Below are 13,560 nucleotides of genomic sequence, written 5' to 3'. Positions count from 1 at the left end.
CAAACCCAAACACCAGCAGTTCAGTGAAACATATATTTTGTCTGGATTTTACTTGTCCTCATCAAGACGCATGAGTGAGGGGGTACTATTGGAATGGAAAAACAGCTCAAGGGGTACATGAGACAAAAAAGGTCCACGGGTCTGTGGAACGGGCTAGCCTATTCCTGTTAAGTCACCAAATACACATTCTAACAGCACCAAAACACTCTGTTGTACTCTTATGTACATGTTGGCATGGCACTCACGCATTCACCATCTTATGAAAATAATAATGTCAAATTACGAGACATTGTCATTTTCAAAGCAAAATACAAAACGGTGAATTTTGCGAGGAAGATCATTGCTATGACAGTATAGGGGGAGAGTGGGGTAAGATGAGCCACTGGGTAAGTTGACCCACCCCCTGTATCTAGGCAAGCATGCAGATTTTGTTGTCATGTGACCATGAATTTAGGAAGCACAACATCATTTCTATCTAGCTGTGATCTGACCAGGGCCAAGCCACGCCCTCTGCAGCCCAGCTCCTCTCATGGCCATTTTGTCCCAATATGTTATAATGTATTATGTAATAATTCATTTATTGTTATGTATATATATCTAAATCTATTATTTATCTATCCTATAAAGTTGACATTAAACTCAGTTGATGACACCCTATAGGGTGATCGAGGGTAACCACCCTACCAGGAGGCCATGAAAACGGCCTGGGAACTGACGTTTAACATGTATATAGATTCAACAATAGATCCACTTCTGTGATTTTCAACGGAACTTTGGGTCAATTTTTTTTTTTTTTTTTTTTTTTTTAATGTTTTTTTTCCCCCGATTTTTTTTAATCCCATTTTATCCCCCGTTTAGTGCTCATTTGATTACTCAATCCTGGTTGCTACTCCATCCTCTGCCGATCTGGGGAGAGCCGAGACTGATTCCATGCTTCCTCCGAGACATGGGCAGTCAAGTCAGCCGCTTCTTTTCACCTGCCCGAGGGAGCTTCACCGGTAGGACATAGCACGTGGGAGGTTCACGCTATTCCAACCAGTTCCCCTCCCTTTGAACAGGCGCCCTTAACGATCAGAGGAGGAACCATATAAGCAACCAGGATGTTGCATGTTTTTGTGAAGGGGGTTCCTATATGAAGGAGACCCCCGGGAGGCACGGGGAGAACATGCAAACTCCACACAGAAAGGCCATTTTGCCGACCCCACCCGGGCGGTGGGCACTCGAGGACATGCGGACGGGCACGCATTCCTTCAGTGTTCACATCGGTCCAGGTGGGAATCGAACCCACAACCTTCGAGCTGTGAGGCGATAGTGCTTACCACTGCACCACCGTACCTCCCTTGGGTCAAATATTTTAGAACGCCATTTATTGTTACAAGAGAACATCGCGGAGGGGGATGCTATGCAGGAGAGACAATTCCTGTGTGTGAGATGGTTATAACGTTATGGGGATGGTAACGTAATTAATGAGGCAATAGAGTGTCACAAAGTCACACCCTCTTCCAGGCTCGGCATGGGACCTAAGGGATTTCATTCGCCATTCATTCTTCCATAGACGTTTCATAAAATCCTTATCCGCCCTATTTTTGAATGCCCCGCTGTGAAAAGAGAGAAGGTCCGCACACTGATCCAGCTCCCATTTACCTTTTATTTAGCCATCCAGCAAAACAGAGTAGTGACGTTTCGAGTGCACACGCTCTTCCTCAGACAAGATGAATGAATGAATGCCCCGCTGTCAAATAATTATGGGTGCAAGGTCCGGTTCAGAACGTGCCTGATTGTTGCAGCTGGCGCATTTCCTCAGACGCTGGGGAAAAAAAGTTGCTTGTCACAATAAATAACACTCGTTTGACGACTTATTTGAGGGAATGTAATGATTTTATCTATCCCATCCGCTATTATCTGTTGCTCTTTGAACGACTCTGGATATTTTTTGGCGAGATTTTTGCCAAGCTGGACATGCTGCGGGGGACGGAGAAGGGGAGGGGGGTGGAGCGGGTGCTGGGAGGATTACACCGGAAGAAGCACCCATAGTGCATCATGGCATCTAGAAATAAGGCGGATAGAAAAATAGTTTTACTTGGTCAAACCAAGTGAATCGTACAAAAAAAAAGGTGTTTTTATTTTTTATTTTGTTTATTTTTTGCCCTCCCCTACACTTCCAACGTCTATCCACCAGTGTGGTGTACCATTCCTTTCCCACTGCATAGAGATGATCTGTGGCCATTCAATCTGATAGAAGTGACAAATAGAGAGGAGGAGCAGCCCTCCGACAGAGAGGCTGTGATGAGGCTGTCTGAGTTTCACTGTCAAAACCACAGGCTGCTGAGCAACCACACAACACGCTCATCTCACACACACACTCTTTGTTTAAGCTCACAACTTTAAGGCAAAACATTCCATTTATTTTGTTTGTCACAGATTTACATGTTTACCACTCAAAAAAGGAATATATTTAAGTGTAAACAAAAAGTAATCAAGTGAAACAAAGACAAGTCAAGTGTATGTGTAATATGGGTGTTAGAACGTTCAATTGATCAAGTTAATGTTATATTTCCCAGTGCAACATTTCTAATCAGAGAATGTAACAGACTGAGTTTCAGTATTGGTGAAACGATGCTGCAGGAAATGGTAATGGTTAAATCCTCCATCAAAGTGTAAAACAGTTTTTCTATTGACGTGGCGTATGGTCTCTTAGGTCTTTTGTCAGAACACACGGACAAACTATTTGTCTCGAAAAGTGTTTCATGCCATCAGTTCCCAATGATTCCCGACATAGCAGCTTTGTGATTTTTCAAACTGTGAATATGATATTTTAGAATGAAACTCTAGTTCACTAAGTTTACAGCAATTTATAGTTCCAGGAAATCAAAGAATCTCTCGAGGCTTAAAATAGTTACAAGACAGCTTCATGTCACCATTTTGTCTCTAGATGAAAGGCTTTGAACAGGAAATAGACATGCAGGAAAATGACTCTCTGACATTTAAGTCATTTGCACTAAATAGTCCTTTAACTGTTTATCTGCAACACTTAAAAAAACAATTTTTGTGTGATTTAACAATTTAGTTAGTTTTAGTTCGGCATATTATTATATATATTCATTTTTATAAATATGCAACAGTAATAGTAAAATAGGTAATGATACACTATGATTGGAGTTTTTCCTCATTATTCAAAAATGTATTAGAAGGATAAACCCCTTGAGATGAACCATCTCGTTTTCGAGGGGGTCCTTAGCACAAATATACAGAAAGAAAACAGGTGTTACATAAAACAAACAACATACAAATACACTCATACATACACATACAAATACACTCATACATACACATAAGAAGCACTCCCAGGCCTAGCCACTCCCCAACCCCTTAGTCCCCCAAAGATAGCGTAATATATACAGTGAGAATACATACTGTAAGTGTACACATACTCAGATAAGGTGAAATTACATGCATGAAGTATCATGAGCAAGTTGTTTCAAAATGTCAAACATAATTAGAAGCAGGAGCAGGTTGAAGATAAGTGAGGAGAGATGCCTTGAAGGAATGAAAAGATGTGATAGATCTAAGTGAGGCAGGCAAATTGTTCCAGTCAGATGGAGCTTTAAATTTAAATGCACGACGTCCAATTTCTTTGTGAATTCTAGGAACGAAAAAGAATGGATGCTCAGCATGCCTGAGACTATATGATGATCTATATGGAATTAAGAATTCTTTTAAGTATGAGGGATAATGTTATAATGTTGGTGATTACAATTTCATTATCTTGATCAAGTAATTTGTACAGCTTATCCAGAAAAATATGATGATTCATATGCTACCTCATAGAATTTATTTTATGTTACACATTACTGCAATTTTTACATTTGGTAGACTGAGAGGAAAACAATCTAGCAGGGCAGGACAATTACTATTATACTATTTGAAAATATATTATTTGAATTGTCTATATTGAAACGTTTATCTACATGTTTTGTATCGGCTACATTTAAGTTGAGTCTTACTGTGTACAATGTACATGATATCTGTTTCAATTAGGAATTTTTACCAATTTTATTTTATACCAGTAGTTTATTTTAGCAGTATTTCTCATGTATTTCTTGGATTCATTCTATTAATTATGTATTCATTCTTCCCTATTATTCATTTTGTCATTACAACATTTGTTACTAATTATATTGATACTTCTTTTGATATTTTTGTGGGTGGGTCAACTGCTTTTGGTTTAGTTTTGCCACATTGTGACCTAGCTTTGAAAAAGTGCATCATAACGATTATAATAACGCAATGCAAGCAAACTAAATAGAGCAAACTCTGCCACATAAAAAGTTACTTGGCCATTTCTTCTTACGGTGTGCTGTATTTTAGTACAAGAATAAACAATAAAATCAAAATCAAAAAGATGATTTTGTTCCAATTTACTCAAAATATCCCGAAAACATCGGAAAGGATGAACACTTCTACCAACAATTACTGGCAACTTCACCTGGCAACTGGTTCCCAAACTGGAAAACCCCTAGGGGTACGTGGAGGACAGAGAGAGAGAGAGAGAGAGATAGAGAGAGAGAGAGAGAGAGAGAGAGAGAGAGAGAAGGCCTTAGAGCAGTGGTAATCAACCTTGCGCTACCCGTTGACAAAAAATACTTTTGCAAAAGTCACAAACAATCCAACCTTGCCCCCTGCTCAGGAGTCAAATTGACAAAACCAGTTTGGTTCAGTTTGAGTCTCGCCAGCTCTTCAGCTCTCCACCTTTCAGAAAGTCGGTACTGCACCTTGGGCGTTTTGTTTTGTGATGTTGTTGCAAACCTTTTGATTTATGAAATGACGTTGCCACAATACAGACACATGCATGCACAGTCTCCAAACAATTGCGAAATAGTAACATTGGTCCACACAAAAAACGTTACAATTGAACAATAACGGCTCTAAAATTGTTAAAATTGAATCGTAACGCTATTTTGATATAGTTTCCAGAGGGGTGGGAGTTTTGAGAGGGGTGGGAGAGGTTATGTTTGGGTGTGGGGGTGAGAGACAGTGGCAATTCTAGAGTATGTTGGGGCAAAGATTCCAAGGGGCCCCTTCCAACCACCTTTCATCACAATTATTTGATAAATAATTGGTGAAAAAAAGTACAAAATATAAACTTTTTTTATTCAAAAACAATAAAAACCTAAATAAATAACCCAATAACTTCAACATTGTCACATTATTATTATACAGTGCACTCCTCTTATAGTGATCACCTTGAGATGGGTCAAATTGATCACTATAAACAGCTGATCATTATAACATATATATAAGATTTTCTTCTTTTTCTTTATTTCTCGTGCAGATTACCATGTAATTGAAGTTTGTATTATTACATGAATACAGTACATATAAAGTAATGGAATGGACAGCTTCACTATTTACTGAATGTTATTGACTTTAAAAATACAGTAAGTTAAGCCTCCAGCTATGGTGAGTAAAAAAAATATAAAATGTAGTTTTAAACATTTCTTCCACTGTCCTCAGGTGTGCCAATGCTCAAAATGATCACTGTAAGCGGAGTATTGATCACTATAAGTTAATTATTTGCTTTGTGGAGAGGGTGGGTGCAAGTTGTTGTAGTCTCAATGCCAGACCCATGAGAGTTCTTATGCTGATACACTACGTTACTGCATGCTGCAGATCTCTCTCTGGGTTCTGGGACACTTTCCCCTCACCCTGCTGGTTATGGGAGGGAACCGTTCACTTGGCCAGTCATATGCCAGTGATGGATTCAGTCCTCTCCAATCAGTCACGACTTTGCGATCGGACAACACGGGAGGCGCAGCCCATTTTTCGAACCGCTATCTCATCGGTGCTACGACCTGTCACTCATTCAATTTCAAAAACCAGCAGTGGCTGTGAAGTGACACAGACTCACGTAGTATGCAGAGCGCAGGGATTCAACGTAATATTTGAGTCTGGGGAGAGACTAGGGTTGTTGTAGATCTAGATTGCCATTTTGCTTATTGATTGAGAGAATACGTCCTGGAGTTGGCATTTGTGTCCATTGATCTTGCTGGACTGATTCACAACCTGTCAGTCTGCATTCAGTAGCCTACTATGTAATTGCTTAATCAGGCCTCTCTGCTCTACTGTCTGGCTTTCCTTTTCCTCATCCTCTTTTATTATTTTTTGACTTCCAGATAACTTCTTCATTGTTCTTCTTTCACTTTCAATTCAAGAGAAAGTACATGAATCATGCAAGTTTGACAGGTATGATTCACATATGGGGCCCTATCTTCCCCCTGGCCTTAAAATAACGTTTAATGCCAGGCGCAGCCCTATTTGTGGGCGTGGTCACACGCAGTCCCTACTTTCCCCTGGGCGCTAAACCCGGCCATAACCATTTAACCACGCCTTTTTAAGTGTAGAATTATTCACAACTGTGGTCATTGGTGAACTGCATTTACACAGTGACATTCTTCCTTTCCAAGCTCCGATCCACTCGATCCAGTCCGGGTTGCGGCTGCATGCTGTCATCTCTTCATGCCAATTTGGATATCTCATCACAGATCATAGCCTGAATAAAACGATTCAACCTACAGCCAGGCAAATACAGATCTGTTCAGCAGGGCTGATGCGGTCTCCCTGTAGCCTACAATATAGAACGTTAACTATCGGTGACATTCCTGATACCATCTAATTCCATGATCTTTATGTTGTAAACACATAACTTTCACAATAGTGAACAAGCCCCCCACTCGGCTCATTCAGGACAGGCTTAGTTTTATAACTTGTAGGCTACCTGCTGCTCCTGCTGCACATCACAGCACAGGCTAAATGATGCGACATAACTATTAGCCTACATTATGTAAAGTCATGGCATAAATGTGTTTTAATTGAAAAAGTATGTGTCAAATAATTTTACGCTTAAAAGGCGTGGTTGTAATGCTTAAGGCTGCGTGTAGCGCCGATACCAAAATATGGAGTGGGCTGGTCCACGCCCACTAATCTGCGCTGCGCTGGGCGCTGGGCGCAGTTTATAGGCCGATGCAACGATAGAGCTATACGAGTATGACGGCAATGACATGGGGCCTCTTTAGGGGGGTTTCAATGTCATTGCTAAATCGTCCATTGGTTGTTTATGCGGTCATTGCTGTGGAGTAAAGTTTCCCAGCCATCGGGGGCCCCCTAATGGCCTGGGGCCCCAAGCAATTGCCTGCATAGAGAGCCGCAGGGATGACGTATTTTTGTAGTCAGAACGCGGAAGTCCCGGACTTCCTGGTTCTTCACTGTTTCTGTCTATGGGATTTTTGAATGGGTTTTTGCCGCGATGCTTCAAATACGGTCTCTGGGCAACGCAAGATTAATCAAACGCGAACCAGAGTTCAGTCGGATAATCTTCACACATGAGGACCACTTTCATGAGTTTTGTAGCGTAAATGCGAGCCCTAGAAGTAAAAAGCTCGAGCTAAGCTAATCCAGAACTACACACTGTCGCATAGGCTTCCATGTCACGTCAGCACTCAACCTGGACTCAACCTGGACCTGTAAAAGCTTCAAAACCCGTAAAAGTGGTCCTCGTGTGTGAAGATGATATTACTAAACACTGGTTCGCGTTTGATTAAGCCAGCGTTGCCCAGAGAGATTATTAGAAGCATCGCGCCAAAAACCCATTCAAAACTCCCACAGGCGAAAACAGTGAAGAACCAGGACTGTTAGCATCAATGATTTCCAGACTCGTTCCTGCGGCTCTCTATTAGGTTTCGGGTTAGGGTAAGGGGTTAGGGTTAGGTGGGTCGTGGGAGAGGGGTCCCCGACTGGTGGGGGGTCTCCGACCGTTCAGGGACCCCCGAAGGGACCCCAACCCCACAACCCGACCCCCTCAGACCACTAACCCAGACCCTAACCCTAACAACAACAACAACAAAACAACGAGACCATTTACATGTAACAATTTTACAGCTGTTATTGTTCAATTGTAAAGTTTTTCCGCTGTGGACGTTACTATTTCACAAACCCATGGATACGAAAAAAAACTCAAGTTCCCAGAATGCTTTAAATGTTCGATATTCCTCTGTGTGTTTCTTCCGTTCTTTAGCCATTAGCCTTTTTTCCACTTCCCACCCAATTCACATATTTTGTGTCTAAAAGGCAGGAAGTAACACGGGTGCAAGTAAAACATTAACGAGGGCCCCGGCACTGGATCACCAAATGGATTGGCAGTTGGAAACCCTCATTAATGTTTTGCTTCCTGCATTTTAGACACAAAATGGGTGAATGGGTGTGAAGTGAAAAAGGTGAATTTTAGGTTCATGCTAAGCTAGATTTGCACGTGTCTTGCTCACCTGCAAACAGAGCGCGACAGCTGAAATTAATTCTGCTGAGAGATTTTATTTATTTATTTATTTATTTATTTATTTATTTATTTATTTATTTATTTATTTATTTATTTATTTATTTATTTATTTATTTATTATTTAGGAGCCGCATGTGAGTTGAGCCGCATGCGAGTTGAGTATCACTGCCTTAGATTCTATGGCAGTGATACTCAACTTGCGGCCCGGGGGCCAGATGCGGCCCGCGATAGGGTGCAGAGTGGCCCCCCGACCATTTTCTAATTCACAATGAAAACTAACGTGAAATAAAGCTTGACTGAGCTCCAGCTAAATTGACAAATGCCGTCGTCTGCTATCCACTCAGGCAGTTATATATAATATGTACCTAACTAACTTAACTCACTATCCTGCAGTGTGCACAAAATTGCCAGACTAAACTCCGGCTGACACCCCAAAAACCTACAATCCGCTACTGTACAGAAAAAATAATATTAATGTTTGTTTGTTTGTTTATTAACTGGCCCCTGGCCTCCTATCATTAGACAAAAGTGGCCCCCGGAAAAAGCAAGTTGAGTATCCCTGGTCTAAGGCCTGCACTCTCTCTCTCTAGCCGTTTTCACACATGCCTACAGGAAAATTACCTGTAAATCAATATCGGCCATTTCCCGGAATTTCCCTTCACACCTGAGCTCGCATGTGTGAATATAGTCGTCGGGGGGGGGGGGGGGGGGGATGGCTTATGTTGGGGGTCGGCAAAACTCAGATGGTGAAATAAGTTTGCTTGTCACACAATAAATCACACTCGTTTGACTTAAGAGTATGTTGTATCCTTCACATTCGCTCATGGGCTGCAGTGCAGAGTAGTATCCAGGCAGCGTCAAGCCAGTGTAATAAACACAGCCGATTTCCCCCCTCCCCTCTCTGCTCGAGAGAGGCCAGTCCTTCAGTCCTCCGCACTTCGCAGCAGCCCGACACAGGACAGACTCTCGTAACGGACAAGCCCGTCTTTTATTGTCACACGAACACCACAATACATGCATGCGGCCACAACACACTCATGCTGACGGTGGCCGGTGAAAAGTGTCCTCTGCATTTAACCCATCCAGGCATGTCCTTTCCTCCGGGGGGCAGGCCAGGAGCAGTGGTCGCTTTCTCGTACAGCGCCCGGGGACCAACTTCGGATGTTGTCGTCACTGGTCGGATGACGATGACGATCTGATCTTCTGCGTGTTTTTAGTGGGGGCGTTATATACGGAGGAACCCCCTGGGGGAGCACGGGGAGAACATGCAAACTCCACACAGAGAGAAAGGCCCTTACGACGAGATAACCCACCTGGGCAGTAGGCACTGAAGATAGGGGGGGGAACACAACCACAGCGCCCACAGTGTCCCAGGCGAGAATCAAACTCAGGACCTTCTGACTGTGAGGCGACAGCTCTACCACTGAGCCACCGTGCCCCTTAGACACAGCGAGAATGGCAGCGGCTTGCAAGCCGCCAACGCTTGTATGTATGTAGAGAAAGCAAATGCACGAAGCGAAATGTGGAAGTAGTTTGCTTTGATGTGCGCAAATGATTAGATGATGCACGCGGGAAGTGAACGTTAAGCAACGTGTGTACACCTCACCCATGAGAGAAGGACCGGCAAATGACTGGACCCGTTTCACACTTGTGTCCCTTATCGCGGCATACCGCTCTTCTGACTGGCTCGAAACTGGTGAAATGTCCGCGATGACGGGGTCGCGCTTATACAGGAAAACAACTTTCACACATGAAGGCATTAGACCGCTTTCTGGTCATTTAGCGGTAAAAAGCGCATGTGTGAAAACGGCTTCTCGCTCTCGCTCGTATTTCTATCTCTCTCTCTCTCTCTCTCTCTCTCTCTCTCTCTCTCTCTCTCTCTCTCTCTCTCTCTCTCTCTCTCTCTCGGTCTATCTTTCTCTGCCTCTCTCTCTGTGTCGTCTCTCTCTCACACATACCAGTCTTTGCATATCACAGACACCATTTGCTAGTGCCACAGCTGCCCCATTATCACATTCAGTTTTAGCATCTGGCCCAGTGGGAAGTGAACGCCCAACTGCCCCACTAGGCTACTTCAAGGCACAGTAATGATATCAGTTTGCCAAAAGACAGAGCAGAGAATGTTATTTTCTGGAAGACAGGATCAGGTCCACCTCTCGATGTGATGATGTTGATTTGATTTGGGTGAGATTATAGTTCAAATAAATAAATAATTCACCTTTTTGCTGGGGACCCCCTGGAACCCCCTCAAGTTCCCCTGGGGGTCCCCGGACCCCACTTTGAGAACCACTGGTATACCAGGTAAATACTGTTTGAGAGGCTTTTCCACCCTGCCAAAAATACAATTCCGAAAGAAACCGTTTTTTCTTTGTACGAAAAATGGCAAATTTGAAGATGTTGAATATTGACGCAGCAGCTGCAGTTCAGAGCTGCAGGTCAAACCTACAGTCCCAACATGCCAACATACGAGCATGGGGGATGGGGGCGGGGGGGGGGGTCTGATAGTATCTTCATCAGGCAAAGACCCCGTGTTTGGGTTGGAACGTTGCTTTCTATAATTTTGTAGTCAATATATACAGGATGGGAGCTGTATTCCACTGTTATGTGTGGATCCGTCAGTGCTGACGATAGTAAAAAGACAAACTCAAAGTATGAGTCAGTCCAGCTGAAAGAAAGACTCGCCAATCTGCTGACAATCACGGGTGAAAAGAACGCGAGAGAAGCCATTTTAAAATATACTGAGAGTAAAACTGACTGAGGTACTGTTCAAAACACATGATCATTCCTTCCCATGAAATACAAGACGAGGACAAGCGGACAGGGAGTCCAAACCCGAGTCTTTAAACTGAAAGAAAAATCGTACTAAAATAACGTGTAAACAAGTCAAACATGAATCAAGTCATTCAAAGTGCCCAGCTTGTAAGGTGATGCTTATGAAGAAGCTACCAAATTTCAACTCTGCAATGGTTGGAAATGTGGTGAAGGAGGCCTACAATTCATCAGTCGAACTTTTACTGGCCAAAGTCAAATACAAATAAGGAAAATACCTAATTGCAAATTCAGAGAACTGCAATTCCCTATTTCCCTATTTATTTAAAAATTATGGAAATGGTAAATGCCTGCATTTATATAGCTCTTTTATCCAAAGTGCTTTACAATGAGTACATCCGCCCACTCACACACACATTCACATTCACACACCGATGGTGGCAAGCTACCACGCTGGCACAGCCATCGGGAACTATTTGGGGTTCAGTATCTTGCCCAAGAACACTTCGACATGCAGACTGGACTGGAAATCAGACTGGAATCGAACCACCGACCTCTTGCGATTCGTGGACGACCCGCTCGCCTGAGCCATGCCGCTCTCAGCCAGAAATCTCTACATCAGTAGCACTTACATACACCAAACTTTCCACTTTTATTCCTATCTATATTCTGAAGTTTTTTTTTAGAGAGCGGTTTGTCCTTATATCATTCATAGCCTGATTTATATAACATTTTATTCCTAAAAACTTTTTTTGTGTGACTGTTGACTGTTCTGATTCATGAAAAGAGATATCCAAAATTCCCCTCTGTGAAATACTGTGACTCTAATGTCAACTAAATCAAACAATCATTGTGAACCTGGTCTTGTTCAGATCTCTTGTTCAGATTTCTGGTCTGGAAATGCATGCAAAAAAAATATGTTTTTTTGGGCCAAAATTGGCCATTTTTGAAATGTATGCAAATTAGCGCATATTTAAGTAGAGTGATGCCTCATTTCCACATTTAAACATAAAATGTGAGAAAAGCTTGAATAGCAGCTGTGTGTTTTGTACCTGCAGTGGTGACGACGCAGCAGCAGCAGAGCAGAAGCAGGGTGACGGTAGAGACGGCAGCCATCTTCCTCCTCCTCACCTCGATCACACTGACAACAGCAGACAAAAGACGCTTTCCATTAGCTGCCTTATTTCCTGTATGATGCACTTAGCTCTTTTCCTGGGTGTGTATGTGTGTCACTTTGCACCTACGTGTGTGTGTGTGTGTGTGTGTGTGTGTGTGTGTGTGTGTGGGCGTGCGTGTGTGTGGTTTCAAAGGGAAGTGATCCAACAAAGAGGCCCCCTATCTATCTTCATTGCGACAGAGCAAACCAAGGAGAGCAGTTGTCATAGCCTACTTAGAGAAATGACTCATTTCCAGACATCTTTTTTTATTTAATTTCCAGTTAATATCATCACGTATAAAATGGGGTTAAAACTTGGGGGGGGGGCGGAGCAGGAGTGTTTGTTTTTGCTCCATACTGACTATTTTCAAACGGCTATATATATAGGCTATATATATATATATATATATATATATAATATTTATTGTTCTATATATATATACTAGTGCAGTGCCCGTTCCCCCCATGCACCAGCCCGTGGGCGATTCCCCCACCACCACAAACACAAACACACACACTGCACTACGTCAGGCCCCCCTACACACACACACACACACACACACTGCACTACGTCAGGCCCCCCTACACACACACACACACACACACACACACACACACACACACACACACAGCACTACGTCAGGCCCCCCTATAAGCGCACTCCCCAAGTTTGAAAACGGTTCTCATCATACGCGAAGGACAGAAATAAGGACAGTGCTGGAATTATTATTTTGCATTATATCTGTTTCAATTTTTGTCCCACTCATGTCACAATGTCTATGACATCATCACACACACACACACACACACACACACACACACACACACACACACACACACACACACACACACACACACACACACACACACACACACACAAATGCAACATAGGCTATTCATTATTGTGAAGGTTCTAACCGGAGGTTGCTATTTTATTCTGGCTGACTTGACGCTGCTTTGGAGTTGCAGTTGGTGCTGACATTTGTGGTTCCAGTCGACAAACTTAATACAGAAATTGATGTGATGCAGATCCACCTTTAATAATAACAACAACCCTGTCATTGTTTAAACTTCAGGATCTCCTTCCATGTAATTGCAATTTCTCTTAATTGAATAGATTTTTTTTTTTACGTTATCACTTTAATTAGTAAAGTGGAGTTGACTGTAGTTAAAGTGCCTCTATGCATTCTCCAATAAATCATCCCCAAAGCCTTTCTACTAGAGGCGCCTGAGAGAGGTGCATTCTGCCACTTTCACTAGTTTGGATCCACAATTGACAGTGTTGTTGGTCTGGCCTCGAAGAACC

The 13,560-nt window shown here is 42.7% G+C and overlaps 2 protein-coding genes across 4 annotated transcripts in view; both read right to left on the bottom strand.

The window, feature by feature from the left end:
* The window catches only part of cd2 (CD2 molecule), a 40,857-nt gene extending 28,630 nt beyond the window's left edge, over positions 1–12,227 (bottom strand). The window contains exon 1 of the mRNA XM_083633350.1: positions 12,151–12,227. Coding sequence (XP_083489476.1) covers positions 12,151–12,214 — 64 coding nt within the window. The 5' untranslated portion in view covers positions 12,215–12,227. The remainder of the gene's footprint in view (positions 1–12,150) is intronic.
* The window catches only part of LOC310774159 (uncharacterized protein), a 794,006-nt gene that overhangs the window by 594,594 nt on the left and 185,852 nt on the right, over positions 1–13,560 (bottom strand). The window lies entirely within an intron of this gene.

The sequence above is a fragment of the Poromitra crassiceps genome, assembly GCF_964638095.1.
Source record: "Poromitra crassiceps genome assembly, chromosome: 3".
NCBI lineage: Eukaryota > Metazoa > Chordata > Actinopteri > Beryciformes > Melamphaidae > Poromitra > Poromitra crassiceps.
This window is presented reverse-complemented; position numbering and strand designations above follow the sequence as displayed.